Source organism: Amphibalanus amphitrite, unplaced genomic scaffold (genome assembly GCF_019059575.1).
Source record: "Amphibalanus amphitrite isolate SeventyFive unplaced genomic scaffold, NRLGWU_Aamphi_draft 000145F_arrow, whole genome shotgun sequence".
Lineage (NCBI taxonomy): Eukaryota > Metazoa > Arthropoda > Thecostraca > Balanomorpha > Balanidae > Amphibalanus > Amphibalanus amphitrite.
The window spans coordinates 365680-386534 of NW_024881640.1; the positions used below are offsets into that span (position 1 = coordinate 365680).

General features: G+C 52.6%; 1 protein-coding gene across 1 annotated transcript; it reads left to right on the forward strand.

The window, feature by feature from the left end:
• The first annotated feature begins 502 nt into the window (after positions 1-502).
• LOC122382705 (kelch-like protein 20) lies at positions 503-8442 on the forward strand. The gene is made up of 10 exons (XM_043368387.1): positions 503-593; positions 1706-1778; positions 3140-3323; positions 3568-3682; positions 3922-4227; positions 4592-4733; positions 4985-5109; positions 5444-5654; positions 5950-6415; positions 6690-8442. The coding sequence occupies exons 2-10, from the start codon at positions 1715-1717 to the stop codon at positions 6940-6942; spliced, it is 1866 nt and encodes a 621-aa protein (XP_043224322.1). The 5' UTR covers positions 503-593; positions 1706-1714; the 3' UTR covers positions 6943-8442.
• Positions 8443-20855: the final 12413 nt, after the last annotated feature.

A 20855-nucleotide genomic window follows, 5' to 3' on the forward strand; every position in this document is an offset into this window, starting at 1 on the left:
GCCGCAGTGGGCGGAGCTTCGAGGCTGTGTGCGGTCCGACCGCACACAGGGTCCGTGAACAGCCCTCCGAATTGGCCTATTGCTATACGGCCTATACCAAAAAACTTAAAGTAAGCGTCACATGTAGTGATCTGTAAAATGATTATCCAAACGACCAATTTTTCAGGAGCATTATATTTTGCTCGAATTTCAAGCCTACTTAAAAAAATGATTTATCAAGCTGATGAAGCTTGATTGAGTTTTGATACAGCACTCTCAGATGATCTGTCTTTCGGTTTTTGTGTTTTAGTGTATGTACATCTTTCCTGCAGAGGGTTCTTCAATCTTCGTAATTTTGATGCCGTGTTAAGCTGCTCTAGCTTTCAAACGAAACAGCTGCGGGTTATTTGTATATCTTTTGAGCTACCATATGCTTCCACTTTTACCTGTAATTGCCTAGCTATAAAGTGATTTCCTTTTCCAAGGGATTTTACATCCCGTGCCTGAAGAAACTGGGAATTTGTAATATTTCAATTTTGCTATTTTCTTGTTAGAGGCTGAGGAATAAAGATGAGAAATTGATCCAAAGGAATTTACACTCTGACTCCCTATAGGTAAGCAAGATATTATCTTGTCGCTTGGCTGCAAACGGAGCCGAACACGAGTACTGTAAAGGGAGCATGGGAAAATTCAATTATTATGATTTCATTTATCAAATATTAAAACATACCTTAATAATAGACGCGTTTACATAGGGTTTGTTGCAAGCTTATATCTCCGTCCGTGATACCGTGCATCCGTGATGGTGCAAAAGATGCCAATGGTGCTTAACAAAATGATCCCCTCTAAATATTTGAAGACCACTGCATCAAAATTATCGCCAAATTAACCAGCTAGAGCCTCGGCAAATATGCTATGTAAACCGGGTTACTGTCTTGTGGATGCCTGGAAAATTGGTATGTAGGTATGCTCTCTTTCTGATATAAGCTGTGATCAAGTCATCTTAATGGAATGATAAAATTTTATCATTCATTATCATCAAATCATAAAATCACCTTTTGCAGTTTTGTCATTGCCCAAAAACTTAAATCACTTAAATTAGTGTACAAATATTAAGCTCTTAAATAGCAATAAAACTACCCACTCTTAATCTTAGATGACAAAGTTGCGTGGGGCTTCAAAACACCCTGATAAAATGCTACGAAGTTAATAAATTTGGTCTCTCAAAAAAATCACACCAGTTATTCTCACACACCATATATTAACCAAGGAAATTGTCAATATGCTCACCTACCCTTAAAAGACCAGGTTGGTAAAATATAAGCAGAAATGCTAAACCTTACCGAACCTAACTTAACCTCACCTAACCTAATTGGCGCCTGGCTCAGGGGGTGGTTGAGTGTTACCTACTTATAAATGGTTTGGTGGAAATATTGTGTATCAATTTGTTGTGTCACTTTTGAGCTTGTAAGGATTTCTTCTTTCCTTTTATGACCTTATTTGGATAATTCCTGCAGTTCTTACTTCTTGCAGGGTGTTATAAGCTTGTATAAATGTATAGCCTTATGCCTTGCTTATGACCAACCCCTTTCCTTGTTTTTCCAGTAGGTCAAAATATCTATCTAGATTCTAGACTACATGTCTGATTACTCACCTGTTCAACTCACCTGATGTGATTAGATGTGATTGACCCTTGGATTGACCCTCAGTTTCCTTTTTGTTTCAGTATTTCACCATGCTGTGTGGCCAGTGTGAAGTTGCTAAAACTGCTGATGATGAGCCCATTTCCCCATCAACTGGTGAGTGTTAACTAGTAAAAAGCAAGTGTTTTTCAAACACGCTTTGAAGTCATTTACTCGTTGTTGTTGTTGAAGAGTTAGGGCGCACAGCAGCTAAGTCATTTACTCATCATATAAATATTTTTCATTGTGTATGTATAGGCTTATTTTTGATTGCATGGTAAACATAGAATGATAAGCATAACAAATTAATGGATAGAGGCTAGGATAAATGGATCAATAAATGAAGAACTGAATGTACTTTTAACTGAATTGAGTCGGCTAATTTAATATTGATTAAATGAATGCATATTGGTTGGTCTGAATGAATGAATGAATGAATGAATGAATGAATGAATGAATGAATGAATGAATGAATGAATGAATGAATGAATGAATGAATGAATGAATGAATAATTGAAGCTGAATCTGAGAAAAAGAACCTGGATGTCTTCAAAGTTGGGCTCATGTCACGCCTGAAAGATCCAGCCAGTAACCGAGGCAAGGCACCAAGTTTCGGAAGTGCTGGAAAAGGGGGCCAAGCGTTTATGTCGAGTCAGTAAAACACATCAAGGTGTGCTCCAACCTTTTCTGCTAAATGGCCGACCGCTGAGCCGAGGTCGGCTCTGATATCGCCAGCTGCCTGATCGAAATGGCCGCACCCAGTCCCAGTCCCAGCCCTTTTTCATAATCTCGTCTGGCCGACTGGATGCAGTAGGTTGAAGGGCTACTGAATCCTCAGACTGGCAGGTCATATTTCTCAGGACAGTTGTAAGCTGGCTCCGTGGCCGCCTGTGGGCCTCATTAAGGCTCGCAGGCGGTGCGCAAATCTATTCCTGCGGTGCCCGCACCCGCTGAGACGCGACGCTACAGGAGGGTGGGGTGGGCGTCCAATAACCGCTCGCCCCTCCCAGACAACCGGCCGACTCCAGTGAGAAAGTCCTGGCCGAACTCAGCAAAACAACATTCCGACTCTCGCAAATTCGTTACGCTCACCGGCCCAGTACCCACTTATCATATCGATTATCGGCTGCCATTTTCCCATTCGACGACGGACGAAATTACGGAGTCGGCGGGACCGGACTCATCAAAACAGGGGAGGGAATGCCGACCTGAGCCAGGGGAACCGGCACCGGTGGGGTGCCGGGGCTGGTACTACCTGGGCAAAACCAGACCCGTCCACACGCTGATAAATCGCAACTTTTTTGCTGGAAATCGGACATAGCGTGCAAGAAAGGAAAAAGATCTACTTTTATTTTTGTAATGCTATTATTGGCCAGGCCGGCACCTTGCCTGTCCTGGCGTTGTCTGTTTCGTGATTACCTTATCCAGCTATATCGATATCACTGACTTACTATTCATCCCTCGTCTCCGCCGTACAGTGGTGCTCCCGGAGCGTCCCGGCGGCCACCTGCCTCTGCACGACCTCAGCCACGCCTCCATCACCATGGACATGCTGCACCGGCTGTGGCAGGACGAGCTGCTCTGTGACGTCACTGTGCGCGTGCAGGAGCGCCGATGGCGCGCACACCGCGCACTGCTGGCCGCCAGCTCACCGTACTTTAGGTGAGGGGTGGTGTGCGGAATATAGTGGTATTTCAGCGCTGTGATTCAATGTTCAACTCATAGGAGATGGGGGAAACAGGTGGTCAGTGAGCTGCAATAGGGGTTGTTAGCTGCGGTAGATGAGATAAAAGAGTGGCGGCTGAGAGGCGTAGCTTCGATCTCCATTTCGAGATTCTTTTTGCAGGCTTCATTTCGGCGAAGATGATGTCTTTCGTCAGTATTTGATCGGTATTTTTTCTTTCAGAACTATGTTCACAAGTGACTACATAGAGAAGGAAGAAGCAGAGATACAGCTGAATGGCTTCGAGAGTGATATATTTGACTCCGTTCTCAAATACATGTACACAGGGTATATTGAGGTGAGTTAAGTGATTGTTTAGAGAAGATCCGGCTTGTCTTCGCGTGCATACTATGACCTGGGATAGGCGCGTATGCGTATCTAATGAGCAATGCGCCGTTAAAGCGACTCGAGTGAACCTTGTTGATGCTCGGTCGTAGGTCATCTTTATTCGGCAGCGCTCCAATAAAAATAGCAGCTGTCTACAAATACCTCCCCTCCTCCCTGACCCCCCCCCCCCTCCCCCCCCTCCCCGGGCAGCTCTCCGGCGACTCTGTGGCCGCCGTGCTGGACGCCACTGAGCACCTGCAGCTCTCCGCTCTGCGCCACCATTGTCTGCAGTACCTCGGGGACGCCGCCGCCGCCGACACTGCCACTGCAGTGACCGTGTGGCGGCTGGCGCGTCTCCATCGAGCCGCCGACCTGGAGCGGCGCGCGCTGAGGCTCATCTGTGACTGTTTCTCGGTGGCGGCGAGGGATCCCGACTTCCTGGTGCTCTCGGAGCGGGAGATGGCGGACCTGCTGACCGCCAGCTATGTAAACGCCAAGGAAGATCAGATTCTATATGTACGTTCACTTTGGGAGAGGAGCGTGAATGCTGTGGACTGGAGCCATTTTTTTACAGGAAGTGCAGGCATACCTCAAAAGCCCTGTAATGGCCTGGAATTTGCAGTTATGCTTATTTTTATTGCAATTCCGTTCCTGATTTAATGCCAAAACATTGACCCAATTCTCAAGCTATTCCCACTCATAGGTAATTTGTACCTCGATGATAATACATAATAGCAAGTCAGAAATCCACCCCTGAAACAGCCATTATAAAACTGCCAGTTCATTTGGCAGCGTAGTTTGGCCTCATGCCCAACTGTCGGATCAACGTTCTCAAAATACCCCGGTCATTGTTATTGTTGATGTCCGTGTTTCCGGCCAGGCGCTGTGTCGCTGGACGGAGGCGGACTCCGCCGGCCGGCAGCCCGCCTTCCGCCGGCTGCTGCGGTGCCTCAGCGTTACACAGCTGGATCCCTTCAAACTGAGGACGGCTACCGAGATACACGAGTGTTTACAGGACCCAGGTAAGGGCCGGGTCAGTTGGGAAGGCTTAGCCGAGATAAGTGTGTTTTGACCTGTGCTTCAGTGCTTTACAAATATAGTACGGACATTTTGTGTTCTAGGTCTACTGCAGAAGTTAGATGGAAATATTTCTCTTCAACCTTCCTGTTTTGGCTGTCTTTTCGTCATGCTGATTAGCTACACCACACTGCATACCCATGTCCCTTCTTTCTCCCGACATTTAATGCTGGCGTTCCCGCTATCTCCCTGACAGAGGTTCGCAGCTTCCTCGAGTCGCGGCAGCCGGAGCCGCCCAGTGTACGGGACGACTCACCTACGGAGGGAGGGGGCGACGTTCTGCCCTCGCCACCCGTACAACGGTGTACAGACAGTCTAGAGGTGAGCACTCCGCTTTGCTGACAGTCGAAGGAAGGATATGTGTCTGTCAGAACTCAGAACGGATTTGCAGTTATAATGGTAGTTAAAGTTACAACCACCTAAAGCTCATGTCTTTAAGTGCAAAGTTTTTTTTTTCGCTGATTAGGGTCGCTTATCGGTAAAACCAGATCATCGTGACAGTTTTAACTCTGCTGTCTTTTGTGATCCGCTTATCTATTTTGATATTGCAATAATAAAACTGCAACATGCAAAGAATGTACTATTTACTCTCCGTAGTGCAACTGTTTCTTAATTCCAACTCGCTCCGCTCCTGTCCCCCCCCCCCCCCCCGCAGGTGGTGCTGGCTATCGGCGGCGCCACGTGCGCCGGGTTCTCGTCGGGCGTCGAGTGTCTGGCGCGCGGCTACGACTCGTGGAAGTACTCCGTGCCGCGGGCGGTGAGCGCCGTCTCCGGGGATGTGACCGACACGGAGCCCATGGCGCGGCTCGAGGAGATGCGCTCGTTCGCCGCCGCCGCCGCCGATGATGATTCTGTCTATGTGATCGGTGAGGACAGAAGGGAGGAAGAAATGGCGAGGACGGGGCGAAGTGTGACCCTCTCTTCGGGAGATAAGAGGAGGGGCGGCAAAGGTGGAAAGATCTTGGAAGGAGTTTGATGCTCGTGTGGGAGGGCTTAGGGGGGGGGGGGGTAAAAAGTGGAAGAAGCCAGAAGGGGAAGGGGACTGTTCAGGAAACGTGCCTGATGGTAGATCTACTTTGTGTTTGGGACAGGACGTACGGGAGGAGAAGGTACGACCCTCTCTCCCATGTCAGCCCCGCTAACCTGACCTCCGTCCCACAGGTGGTCTCCGTGACCTGACCTCGCTCACCTCCTGTGAGCGATACTCGGTCCGTGACAACCAGTTCTCGCGTCTGCCGGATCTGCCCGGCCGTCTGCACGGCGCCGCTGCCTGCGTGGCCGGCGGTCAACTCCTGCTCCTCGGCGGCAGCCTGGACGGCACAGTCACCTCGCGCGTCTGGACGTACTGCTCTGAGCAGCGCGCCTGGCGAGAGCGCGCGTCCATGCCGGTGGCTCGCAGCCACCACTGCGCGGCAGTACTGAGAGGCCATGTGTACGCCGTCGGAGGGATTGACGCGGGCGGCGCCTACCTGAGCGCCGTTTGTCGGTATGATCCCGACAATGATCGGTGGACCGTGGCGCCGCCGTGCGGGTCGCCCCGCGCCTACGCGGCCTGCGCTGTGGTCGGTGATCAGCTGTACCTCATCGGAGGACACAGCGGCAGGCAGTGGCTGAAGACGGTCAGGAGGTGAGGAAATGAAGCGGGAGGGAGGATAGTCTTGCGGAGGAGGATGCTTGGAGAATTCGTTTGTTATAGGTTGAAATGCCTTTTTATTCTTGTTGGTCAGTGCTTGTGTAATGTCTATATTTGTTTTGTTTTCAGTTTTCCTTTGCCTTCAGTTTTCCTTTGCATTATTTTTGAAAGCAGTGTAACTAGCACGTCGTGTGCAACTGTGCATCTTTTTTCTTATCTGCCCCGTCGTCGGTCGCGATAACACCCCTCTCTCTCCGTTTATCTCCAGGTTCAGTCCTTTGGAGAACCAATGGCACGGGCTCGGCGCCATGCCGGAGACCCTGGGCCAGCTGGCGGCCACCGTGTGCGACAACCGCATCTACTGCGTGGGCGGGTTCAGCGGCTGCGACTACCGGCGCACCGTGCACAAGTACAACCCGCGCACGGACCGCTGGCACTCGGAGCTGAGCCTGCACATCGCGCGCTGGGCACTGGCCGCCGCCACCGTCCGCGTGCCCGTCACCCGCGGCAGCGACGTCTGACGTCACACGCCGAGGGAGAGGTGACGTCACACACCGATTGAAAGGTGATGTGGGTGGGGATCATGACCAACGGGTGCTGGGAGACAGATGTTTCTAAGGAGAGAGTTTTGGGTGGCTTTCACCCCAGTATGTGAGATGGGGCCTTTTTTATTGATAACCCTTCCCCAGGCCGTTTGTAGCTTAAAAGTCTTTTTTTCCTTAAAATGGGATAACACCATGGATCATAGACTTCTATAGTTTTTTTTTCCTCCTCCGTCATGTGTCATGCGCTTTTCACCTCATTCTGATCCGGCTCCGCCTTCCTCGCTCTGTGAAGCCGGTCTGAAGAAATAAGCACCAATACGGGCAGTTATTAAAAAGGAAAGATTAAAGGAGACGAAAAAGTATTAGTATACTCCACGGTATACTCACAGACGATGAATATCGAAATGTCATGATGGAAACGGACACATGCATACAAGTATGAGAAAGTTTTCTCTCTTTCTCCTCCATTTGTGTGCCTTGTGCTTTCGGCCTTCGGATACCGCTCCGCTCTCTCCTCGCTCACTTTGTCCGGTCCAAAGAAGATGTTACCAAGGATGGCATTTATTATAAAAGGAGGGAACTCAGAACACGGATAAGTAATATGAAAGGGGAAGGTACGAAGAGACGAATAAGTATTGAATTAATAAACATGGTCGAACAGTTAAATCAGAACGGAGAGAAACACATCTCGCTACCATATCCACCCACACATGACGTACGCGCTCTCAGACATTTATCACCACTCACCGCTCTGCAACATCCCTCACCTCACCTCACCTCACCTCACCTCACCTCACCTCATCTCACCTCACCTCACCTCACCTTACCTCACACTCTCCACGACTTTCTCCTAACTGAAGTGTACGTATGCCGTGTGCACCCGTGTCCGTCTCCCACGCACGGGGACGTTACTGATAATGCCTAGTGGTGTTGATAGTGGTCGGCCGGATGGGTTGCGCCCGCTCCTCGATCGCCTGAGTCTCTCTTGGGCTGAGTCTCTTTCGTGCCGTATTTGCTGAGTACATCATAATATTCCTCCTCTCCTCCGTCGACGGCAGGGTTCCCCGGAGTGGTGCCTGCGCGGCCCTCCGCCTTCGTGCCGGAGGTCCTCTGTGTGGATTTCCCATGAGTCTGTGTAGCGGGGCTCGGCTGCAAGATATTTTATTTGTTGAGATTTGCGAGGCTGGTCAGTCACTGGGGCACATAGGCTGCTACACTGTACGGTGATGGGTCATTGGGTTATGGGCATTCAAAGAGGATAATTTACTCAGGTTGACTGCCCGAGGCTCTCTCTCAACTCGGTTGGGACCCCCATTAAACATATTTTAACCCTCGCCCATGTAGGGGGGGGGGGGGTTGGTGCAACCCCCCCCCCCTGAGGTTTTTCGGAAATAGTGCAAAAACGGCGGCGCGCAGCGCCGCCAAATTTTGGGTACCTTATGGGGCAAACCTTGCGCATCTTTTGATAAAAAAAAATTTGACCGGGTCATGTCAGGTCACGGAGTTATGACGTCACAAAGGGAACAGCCTCCGGCCGGATTTTCACAAACTGAGTGCCAACGCCCGAGGTTTCCTGCCGGTGGTACGGACATCGGTTGATGGATCGTGATGAAACTTCCCATGCATGTTGGGGCAAGTATTGGCTATCATATGGTATAAGAAACTTGACCGGGTCAGGTCAGGTCACGGAGCTATGACGTCACAAGAGGAACAGCGTCCGGTACTATTTTTGAAAAGCGCCCGAACCACTATTTTGCTAATTCTTGTCACCTCGATGGGAATATGCAGCAATATTAGCTTCTATAGGGAGCAAATGGACCTCCCAAATCCAAAAATACAATCAGATTTCAAAAATTTAAATTTTGATTTTTCGAATTTCTGCCGCCGACTGTGACCTTGCCGACTTCCGGCGCTCCCAACGCGCCATGTTTAGAGCTAGGGAAACGAAATACATACCAAACGATAGAGAATTGATCAAGGAACACGATAGTGAAGGTTTTAAGTCGATATCTCCCACCGTTTTGCCGCAATCGCCACGGAAAGTTGAAAAAGTCTATTTTCCCGAAAAATTTGACCTTTGACCGGTCAAAAGTAGGTCAACTGTTGACCTAGGACCAAAAAATATACCACCAATCGCGAGATCTCGGCGAGAGCAATCCGTTGGTCTTTTCCGCTAAGCTCTACGACGCTCCGTTTTCAAACGCCAAGGGGGGGGGTCGCACCAACCCCCCCCCCTGCATGGGCGAAGGTGGCAGATCGCCGTTTACGGGCGAGGGTTAAGGTGTGATATCCGAAAACACTTGACATCACGGCAACTGCACGGAGGCGGATAACTCCCACTGTATATAACACATTCATGCTTCCACACGATCATCCTTCACCCATGCGCTCATTCACGTCCCTTGCATACAGATAAAATGTCAGATTTCCAGTCTGATCCCTCCCTATTTTCCTAACTTCCCCAGTGGTGTACAGAAGCTCGTTAAATGTAAGCATACTAAATGTTTAAGTTTAAAGCCATGACATTGTCGAACAAGATCCTACTTGAAATGACTAATGCGCGCCGATGGCTACGTGGCTGCCAACGACATGGCCAGTGTCGGTTGGCAGCACTCACGTGTTCCGCACGCGTGGTATTTAATGTTACCTGGTCGGCCCCGGAACTCAAGCCGGTTCCCCGCGCCCTCATGGCGTTCCCCGCGCCCTCATGGCGTTCCCCGCGCCCTCATGGCGTCCCCCGCGCCCTCATGGCGTTCCCCGCGCCCTCATGGCGTTCCCCGCGCCCTCATGGCGTTCCCCGCGCCCTCATGGCGTTCCCCGCGCCCTCATGGCGTTCCCCGCGCCCTCATGGCGTCCCCAGCGCCCTCATGGCGTTCCCCGCGCCCTCATGGCGTCCCCAGCGCCCTCATGGCGTTCCCCCGCGCCCTCATGGCGTCCCCAGCGCCCTCATGGCGTTCCCCGCGCCCTCATGGCGTTCCCCCTCGCCCTCATGGCGTTCCCCGCGCCCTCATGGCGTTCCCTGCGCCCTCATGGCGTTCCCCGCGCCCTCATGGCGTTCCCCGCGCCCTCATGGCGTTCCCCGCGCCCTCATGGCGTCCCCAGCGCCCTCATGGCGTTCCCCGCGCCCTCATGGCGTTCCCCCGCGCCCTCATGGACGGCGCCCTCATGGCGTTCCCCGCGCCCTCATGGCGTTCCCCGCGCCCTCATGGCGTCAACCGCCTCGGCCCCGGCGGGCGTGGAGGTGGACATCTCGACCCCGCTCCCCATCTTGGAGGTCAGGGCCGCAACCTCTCTGTCTTCGGCGAGGTCCTCCTCCTCGCCTTTGGACTCGCTGTCCTCGACTGGGGCCTCATCGGCGGGAAGGCTGTCGTCGTCGCTGTCTATGTCCTCTGCTTTGAGGCTGGCATCTGCGCCACCAGCTCCATAACCTAGATCTTGATCTCCTCCTTGGCCATCTTCATCATCTAGACCTCCTAGGGGCCCACGGCGAGGGTGAGGTCCTGGGCCCTCGCCGTCTACACTTCCCCCGAGTCCTGCAGCCAGGTGGTGATCTGAGCCTTGCTGTAGGGCCCCTCCTGCTCTGGCAAGTACTTCGTCATGTCCCAGTTCAGGAGCGGGTACCTGTCCTTCGACTTGTTCTCCCAGAAGCCCACGTGGAACCCCGGGTTGTAGTTCCTACCGCCCTTGGTCACCTGGGTTTCCCAGAAGGGGGTCTCGTAGGCCTTCTGGTCCGCCATCACGGCCTCGTCGACATGGAGCTGGGCCACCCAGAGGTTGCTGACGAAGTTGTCATAGGTCCTGTCGGGGACGGGCTTGATGCTCTTCGAGGCCAGAGCGGTGATCGGCGGCACGCAGCCCGGGATGTTTACCACGGGCAGGAGCCTGATCGGGCCCACGTTGTCGCTCAGCTTGGTCACCGTGCTGTTCATATAGAAGTTGAGGACCGCTGTCCTCCAGGGCTTGTCCAGGAACCTCGTGTTAAGTTCCATGACGATGCGCTCCTTGTTCTTCACTGCCGTCGCCAGTATCACGATCCACGTTCTGGCCTCGGCGCTGAGGGTCTTTGTGGCCTCCATGAACATTTGCCTGTACACATGCGAGTCCTTCATGCCGAACCCTATCATCTCAGCGGGGTCCACGTCCTTGAAGGACTCCACCCTGAACTGGGCCACCATCCTCTCCAGCTCCGCCATCTCCCTGAATGCCATCCTCTCCGACTTCTTCTTTACTGTCGTGTAGAACACCCTATTGAGCTCCTTCGACAACCTGCTTATCAGCGAGATCACCTTCTAATTAGCTCAAACGTTGTGTGTTCCGCCAAAACGGTCCATTTTCCATAAGTTTGATCCCAGTTTTGAACCTTGATTTGTCTAGCTTCCGCAGCGTACCCTCCGGCAGGCCGTAGTCATGGTGATACTCTATCTCCGTGGATGCTCCTCCTATTTCGAATTACCCCTCTTCTGATAGGTGGAAACTCATAAGCTGCCACCCCTTCCCACGAAAATGTAGCCTCAGGGCCAGCTGTCACGGCATCGTTGGCTCCGCCCACATTTCCATCCTCCATTCGAGTAGAGTCCTTCTGGCTGCGCGGATTGCTCTGTTGGTCCGCCCAATGTGCCTTACAGACTGGTTGGGGACTGCTTCTTGGATATATTCGGTGATCCTGTGAATTTGGATGAGAAACGGTGCAGATGTACCGCGCCGAGCGCCCTTTACTGTGGCACCGGGCTTACGGCGTTGGTGACCTCGATCGGCTGCTCTACATTTCACCGGAGTTTGGCTGAGAAAAGCGATATGTATCTTTTTTTCTTGTTACCCTTGTAATCAAAATTGGTGGTAGCGCGTGTCCTTGGATTGTTATCTTTCTTTGAGTAATGATGTGATTCTGTCGATCAGACGCTGCCCCCGAGAGGTTATAGGTTTTTTTTCGGTTACTGCGTCGGTTGCACGCTTCCCAGACCCTTCTGGAATTTGGTGACCTTTTTTGCCGGGCTGGCGGTACTTCAGAACATCTTCTATGGTCCTTAAACAGGATTTTTTTTTTCTCTCTCTTTGTACTTCCTCTGTTTGCGCCTTAGCCGCATTCCTGACGTCGGTCGCTGGGGAAGGGGAGAGGCGGAGCGGCGGTCCAGCTGCATATGGGTCACCGTATAATGGTGCTCCATGTCCCGGAATTCGGCGAAGTCCTTGATCAATTCCGAGCTGCCTGAAATAGCAATACTTTTCTTCTTTTAGCTCCCCCTCTCCCCCGATGCCCGCCCTGCCAGACGTGCCCTCCGTGCCGATGGTGATCGCAGGCCGACGCCGGCCGTCTGGTGGGGGGGGGGGGGGAAGGGTGTGGGAGTCGAGAGATGACCCATTTCGCACGGCGGCCGGTGCCGAAAACAGCTGCGCCCTGCTTGCCCGGTGACGGTTCCTGGTGTTATGCTCCTGCCACTGCGTGCCTTCCAGGTGATCGCGTGTTTTTGAATGGCACGCGTGTCCGGGTCAACTGAAGCCGACGCCGGCCGTCTGGTGGGGTGCGGGTAGGGGCCGAAAGATGACCTCTGTCCCATGGCGAGCGTCGCCAAAGCAGGTGCGCTCTGGTGTTATGTTCCTGTCACTGCGTGCTTTCCAGGTGGCCCCGTGTTTTTGATGGCGCACATGTCCGGGTCGGTCCCTGCTTTCCTTTCAGAATGTTGTTCTGTTGAGTCCGGTCGGAATTTTCTCATGGTCGTCGGACGGTCATCGGTGGAATTGCCAGTTATTTTTGGATGTCAGCTGCCGTGAGAGAGCCGGGCCTGGACAGATGCTGATCCTCTGTGCACTGTGTGCGCGTCGTGCGGCGCACGCAGGTGGCTGGGGTCGGCCGCCGGACGACTGATGATCCTGTTTATGAAAAGGGTCAGGCGCCAGACGGCATGGCCGGCCGCTCACGCTTCGGGGATTAGAGTGGGAGCAGTGGCCCGCTCCCCTTCCATGGCGTAAATAGTTGTGTCTTTGCAGCTGCCCTCCTTTGCGCCTGGCCCCGTCCCCGGCTGAAATTGTTGGTCGGAGAGGAGCCGTCCTCGCTGCTAGTGTATATCTTGGTTTGGCCATCTTTGGGTTGATGTGCCGCGGCCGGAAGCCGGTGCCCGCTTGGAAAATGAACGCTTCAGCGTTACATCTGGAACATGGGAAAAGGAGGATCTGACGCAGATAATTGCCTGCAGCTTGTAACTTTCCCAGTTGGAGCCGCACCGGTCAAATGTCGCCGGTTGCTGGTTGGCTGCCCAACATATTACTTAGTACCCTGTAACGTCTCAGCTTGCATTTGATGCCGGTTTTGGCCAGACTGCCGACTCGACGGGCTCGCGCCCAACGACACCCGAGCACACATTTCACATCACGCACGGGTGCGCCGCCCGCGCAGCCCGGCCCGCCGCTGTGCGGGGTCAGTACAGGTACCCACACACTTCTAATAATTACACTCACGCTGCGTCATCATTTGCTGGCGTCGAGCTTTGCTTGACTAGTTGCAGCGACTGAACGTGGGCGTTACATGGCTGCGGCACTTGCTCCAGCAGCCGGAACTCATCCTCGTTGAGACCTTCTAAAAGGCCAGTCAGCGCCGCCAGCCGGTTGTTCAGGAAGTAGATTTGCATGAATTTTGCCTGTGCTCCGTCGGCCGGGAGGAGGCTGCCGATCAAGTGGCAGACGTTGCCCTGGATGGTGAAGTTGGGATTCCATCCCGGCTGACGCATTTCCGCTCAGCCCGTGCATCAGCGGACAATTCTGAGCGAGGTCGATTGAGCAAACCTTGGTTTTGCCTACCGCAACTGGTGAGCTCCATTTCGGGCACAGGCTGGCGTGTGACACACCTGAAGCTATTGGTATGTGTTTGGTAAGCTATTTCAATTTGGTAATTTGGTAAAGCTATTGGTAGGCTATTGGCGTGACGTGTCGAGTATACTGCCGAGTCAACGTTTGCCGAGTTCGTTGCTACCCAGGACGTCGGTCCTTCTCTCCCCTACCATTCAGTCCCAAAACAGACTGTACAAGTTTTTGAAGTAATTATTTACACACACGTACATGGCGGTTAACACTGGCCAATACCTACTGGCCATAGGCGATTTACAAGGTCCAAATAAGGGCTGCACCCTTGAACTTACATGTTTGATGTTTGTGAGGACGATGCACTCAACCACAAGTCACACGCTCGCAGGGCAGATCGCACAAAACGTGACAGAACAGAAGGGAACAGAACTCAGAACGAGGTAGTAGACGGTCCCGCCGACTCGACTTGAAAAGGGTCTTTCGGCTCATCGACCTGCCACTATTGATATGTGGGGGAGAGGATGATTGGTTTTCTCGATTGGATCCTTTCTACTGTTTATTCGTTTGCACCGTTTTGTTTTTACGATTTTGGTCTGCTTTTTACTGTACATTAGTTTGTTTCTCACCATTTTATGCGTGGTTATGAACCCGTTGCCATTTTTTGTTTGCTTTCATTTTGATATTGTGTGCTTTGTCTTTTCCACCGATCGTCAAGCATCTTTTGGCGTTTTGCTTTGTCGCCAGTTGTTTCGTCTGTCTCGTTCTCACGCCCGCGCCGAGTCCCCCTTTGCTTGTTTTTGTGCGGCCTCCTCCTCATTCCACCCCTGGCCGCTGGCAGGTGGATGACGGCCAGTGACTCTCTAGTGACGTCCAGACCACGGTAAGGGTGTATTGTAGGGGTGGAGACTTGGTCGATATCTCCCCCTTCATCATCTACTTTACTCTACTTCACTGGTGGTAGACTGGGACGTCTCCCTTGTGCCTTAACCCGTCTGCCACCCGGGCCACTGTCATTCTACATGTGCATCTACGGTGGGGCCGTTTACTCGAGTGGTTCAGTGGTGATTGCTCGCCATTTGGTAGCCACGCGGTGGGTAGCGTGCCGATGGGTATACTAATCTAATGAGCACCAAACCCCCAACTAAAGTTTACTGGCAGAACTAAAGTACCGACATAAAAATGCTTCCGCTCTTTCATTCCTCCTTCTCGTATACCTCCATGAAAAGTTGATATCGATTTTGCCCCTATGTATTCACACCAAAATAGTAATGGACTGCGATCAATAAGTACACATCAATAAAGCCGCCAAAATACGTGCAATGCTACCCTACCGTAACCTAACGCATTCGCAATGTAAGTTATCGGTCTGTCCTGCTCCAAACCTACTATATCTATCATAATAAATCAAACCTGCTCCAAATCTATAGGAAGGCCACCTTTGAGCCCGCATCTTCCCAGTGCCCACCGACCGTACTTTGAGACCAAGCTAGCAGCGGTGATTCGTCGGAGGGGCCTCGGAGCCAGCGCACTCAGCAGCGACCTGGCACCGAACACGAGACACCGGTTAGCGGCTCGTGATGTTGACGGAGCAAGGTAGCTCGCTTCGATGACGTGATCGGTCGTCACCTCCTCCTCTGGGTGGATTGAAGGGGCGTTTCGTCCATTCGTCGCCGGCTGGTCCCCTAATACAGCCGGCGGTACCCGTTTCCCTGCTGGCGTTGGCTGGCAGGGCATTCGAAGGCTCGTTGTCCCGGGCGGTGGCAGTTGAAGCACAGGTTTAGGGTCTGGTTTCTCTCCCGCCTGGCCTGGTTGTCGTAGCCGCCGAACCTCCTGCCGTTTTGGAGCTCGGCGCGCCGCCATTCCCGTGCGGTGGTTGGACCGTACTCGAACCGGGCTTGTCTCGGAAGCGGAAGCTGCTTGTTCCGGGTACTGAGGTCTGGCGTCGGAGGAATTACCGTTCGGACGCGCATCGCGCGGTTAGGGTAGTAGCTTCTGCACGTTTCTCCTTGCTCTAATTTCGTCTCCTTCATATTCGTCTTCTGGCCTTTCAGTAGCGCCGGCGGACATGGACCTTGGTTTCCTTGCCCTGGATACTTAAACTCCCTGTTCCTTTTGTTACGCTCCGCCGTCCACCGACACAACACCGTTCACCGAACCACTCCTTGTATTTGCCGCGGCAGCCGACGCACGTCCCGCGAACTCTCCTCCCGGTCAGGGCGGACGCCTGACTGCCCGGCGCCGCCGGCCGCTCCGCTGACCCGAGCTGGGTCTAGTCCCGCGGTCGGCCGCCAGGCGGCGGCTCCTTGCGGCGGCGGCGCCGGACCCCTACACTTCTTCTCCGCCCGAAGCTTCTCTTTTTGTTCTTCCTCTCGCATCTCTAGTGCGGCTACAATTTTCCCGACCAGTCCGGTTGTAAGCTCGGGAGATCCTCTCATGTAACAGCTCAGGACTTCCTCTTCCCGGTGACTAGCTTCCACTACTTCTTCAGCTGCTGTTTTGACGGCATCATCGAATGTCTTGCATTTTCTTCTCCATACCACCTGACGAAGGCTGTTCCTTAATCCCCTGACAAACTTTGTTCTTCTCATGAAGTCTAGGAGATTTTTCCTTGTCTCCTGGGCGGTTTCGGCTGCCAGCCCCTGTTCCGGGGTCCTAGATCCCACTCCATCTTTTATTCCCAATGGTTCAGAGCCAAGAGCTCTCAGCGACAGCATACGCACCGATTGTGCCCATTCTTGGACAGTTTTTGATCCTTGGGTACTCGTGTTGATCAGGAATTGATGCCACTGCTCCTTCCCTGCTGTCTCGAAACGATCCTTTAGCGCTTCCTGAAGCCCCTGCCAGAGGTGATTGTTTCCGACACAACCGCGCTATGTCAGTAACAATGTTCGTGACAGAGTTTTTAGAGAAGCTTTTATTGTAAAGGACCGAAATCAAACCACTTTCCAATAAATATAGAAATAGATTGAAAGGAAAAACGAATATCGAGTCAATACCGGTGCGTCGGGGCGGCAGGACACCTTCGTCGTGGTGGGTGCACCGCAGACGCACCTCTTCGCAGTACGGCCACGAGCACAGGGCCTGAGGCACTACAAGGTGCCTCTTTCGGGCCCCGTCGATGTACTGCCACGAGCACAGGGACTTAGGCACTACAAGGTGCGCCTCTTTCGGGTCCCGTCAATGTACTGTCACGAGCACAGGGACTGAAGCGGCATGATGCCGGCCTCCTTCTTGGCGGTTATGACTTCTTGGTTGTTGGAGTGGTGTGCTTCCTGCCTGGCTCCGAATACGTGATATGCTGGCCGCGAATACGTGAGTTGAGCAAATGCGTCATGAACCTTTATGTTGAGCGGATAATATAATCCACTCTTGATACGCATTTATTCGTCCACGTGTTCGGGGCCATCGTCTCCAGATGCGCACCCACTCTGTCACCCCAGTGAATAGGCGACTTATGCGTCCACTCCCTCGTCACGTCTCGTTCCCACCGCGTCGTCCGTCGTCTGCTCTCCTTAGTAAATTCCCAATCCCCGGTCATCGTCCCTAACCCTAGTCCCAACACACACATTCCCTCCCCCCCCCCCCCCCCCAGTCCTCCTCCACAGGTGGGCATTCTGATCTGGCCGGAGACCCAAACAATTAAAACCAAGAAAGACCTATAAAAAGTTTCAAAATAACTACTAAGATCAAGGCTTGAGGTTACAATTACCGAGGATAATCCAAATATTTACATATTTCATTATGCCTCTGCTAGAGGACCTTGCCTCTGCTTTGATGTGAAACCCAAGATATCTATAAGTGAAACCCACAGGGTATATGTGAAACCTGTGCACTGTATTGCCTAGGTCCACAAACAAGAGAAGAAAATAAACAACATATTCTACGAAGCATACCCGATTTAACAGCGGAATCTCGACCAATCAAAACGCTCTGTTGTTTTGCTGACGCTGCTTGCTTAGCAAACATTTGCAAGAGATGCCGAAATAATTCCAGGAGCATGGTGAAACTGGATTCTACCGCCTTGATTCTACGCCATGGGGTAGAATGGAAATCTACACCATGCCCAAATTACCCCACTTGGTGAAACTGGGCCCGGGTGGGGTGGGAGGCGAGGCCCGCCTCCGGCGAACTCCCGCCGCAGGGCGTCGGCCCTCCTGCGTTGCACCAGGCGCTGTTTCTGATTTTTTGGTGGTGCGGCATCCAGCTCCGCTTGGGCCACCTTCCAGAAGGCGTGGCTCTCTGGCCGCAGCCCTCGCCTGATCGCCACCAGCAGGCTCTGAAAACAACACAATAGCACAATATTGGGATGATGTCGATGCTGATTGGTGTCGTGGTTTTCTTCCTGTTTGTCTGATTCCGGTTGTGATGCTTTCAACTAGTCTTCATGTAGCTTTCGTTCAAGTTCATTGCCGCCGCGTAACGACTCTCACGCTCGCCCGTCAGTTTGTCGGCAGATCAATAAGCAGCTCAGATCGCAATTCTCTCCTCCCTACGGTATAAGGGAGGAGAGATGACAGTGGGAGCACGACACAATCGGTCGATACGATCATCAAACACATGGGTATACGAGACACACACACATACACACACAGAAATCATCTTCGCAAAAGGGAACAAGACGCTAGTGGCTACGAAATGAATTGTTTTAACCACATGAAGAGCACGCAAAATGATGCTGCCGGCGGAAATTTTACAAGCAGGTGAACATTTACTGAGATACTTAGATCAATTGACAAGATTCAGACTTTTATGTTAATTTGCAAAATACAAGAAGATCAAAGCATTTGATAGGCCGGAAAATATAAGGCCGCCGAATGACCGGCGACGCCCTGCCGGACTTACATGGTTGTTCGTCGGGTGCCGGGGGAGTTGGCGATTAGCCGGAGGCCGAGCGGCGGCGCACCGGGCTAGCGAACGTCCTCACCGAGTGTCACTCACTGACAGAGTCCCACAGAGACCAGAGTGTAAGCGTCCGCGCTCGCGTCGTCGCTGCTTTTATATGGTGTAGCGAAGTGCATCGATTGGAATCGATCGGCGATCGGCCAACACGGCTCGGAGATAAAGCGCGAGACAGAGCGACGTGTTACATTAGAAACAAACTTGACTCAATCCACCCACACCGTCGTCCGCTCATGGCACGGCTGGGTGTACCCAGCCGCCCGTCTGCCGTCTCCGCCGTCCCGTCTTCTCTGCTCCTCCAGCAGCGAGGCTGGCTGGGCGCCGACCGTCCTGGCGGCAAGGAAAGGGGAGGGGGGGGGGGGGGTGAACACTTACATGATTGGGCATCCTCCACTAACAGCACAAACAGTCGAAGCAAGGCTCAGACAAGACCAGAGTGGAAACAACTATGGGAAAATTGTGTGTGCTCTGAATGATTGTTGCTTCGTTGTCTAGCAATTAGGCAGTGCCCTACGTTTACCTTTTTTGGTTATATGCTTCAGTGCTCTGATCCCAGTTCAGCCCAACTCCGGTCAACCACGTACTCGCTCCGCTCAGAAAGATAATCTCCAACACCCAGTTATTATTTACAAGTAGACATGATGATTCAGACTGACCATAGCTATATACAATGCCCCAATAAGGGCCGCACCCTTCTACTTACATGATTGGGTATGGGTATGATGGACGCACACGTCGCGCACGGGCAGTCCAAGACTCCAACGTAGCTCCCGAGTGGAGAGCGAAGAGAGAGCCGAGATCACTGCGGGACTCAGCTTATATACCGCGCCTCCGGCGGTTGTTACGCTCGCTTCCGGAGGAGTCCGGGAATCTGCCCCTATTAACGCCCGTGCTACTTCCCTGAACGTTGTCCTCGGAAGAGATGGGAGCCAGGGTGTACCCAGGGTGATTCCCTGAGAGGAACTGGTCCTCTTTGAATGGAAGATTAGCAAGTTCTTCACCATGAATTGCACGAATGGTGCTCCTACGCATGAACCTGGCATTTATCTCCTCGTGGTGGGCTGCGAGATCAACCGCTTCCTGAAAGTCAGTTACTCGATTTTCAAAGATGGGCCGGCTTAGCAACGGCGGAAGCCCAGCAGTGAACTGCTATAGTGCTATACGATTGAACAGAGAATGTTGCAGATTTTTCTGCTCTGGGGTACCAACGTCACTCGACAACTCGGGGTAAGCAAGTCGAGCCAGCCGACCTACTTGAAGAGCGAACTCCCTGACTGGGGTATTTCTCCCCATTCTGGCTTGCTGCAACTGGTTTAGCAGCTGTGTTGGTTCAACCTTCCCCCCAAATTGGGTCAGCATGGCTCGTTTTAGATTTGCCCAGGTTTGTTCAGTAGGACCCCTAGTTGACATGAAACTGCGGAGGAATTCTGTTTCACGCGAGGTCATACGTAATGGGAGAACTCGCAAGATTTCTCTGTCGGAAGCTCCGATTATCTCCTTGAGTAGATCTACCCTTTCAACCCATTCTGTTATAGCGTCGCCGTTGTAATCTCCCTTGAATGTACCCAATTGTCGCAGAAGAAAGTTCTCAATGTTTGCAAAACGACCTTCACCTAGCTGGAGTGCACGTATCTCATCGCCAACCATGTCCACTTCCTCTCGCATACGGGACTGACCTGAAAGCACCGGTGGCGCTGGTGGCAGTGGTCGGCCGGATGGCTTTCCTTTGGTGCTCCCCCCTGGGGCGTCCGTGTTGTTGGGTTCCTCGTAGTATTCATATTTATCGTCGTCCACGAGGGTGTTGTCGCTGGACCTATGAACACACGCATCTCGGGTAATATCGATAAATGTGCGTTAGGTTTCCTCGCCCGTCCTGGCCCAGGTTTAGACGGGAAGGTCAATGGTGGTATCTGTCACAGTTTTCCCAAAACGGCCTGCAGTGCCGTTTTGGGTGGAGAGCGCACCCCCTTAGAACCGCTCCGGCAGACTCCCCTGGGCACTTTTTCCCTTACGCGATCGCTTCACCGGAGTCTGCCGGCCCTGTGACAAATACCCAGACTCACGGAGAAAACCACCCTCACACACACAATTTTCCCATACAACAGTGGGCTTTTCTCTTCCTTTTTATGGCGCTGCCGAGGGCGCCAGCGTCGCTACCTTGGCTTTGCTGTAGCCGCCGTTAGGTGGTGTGCGTG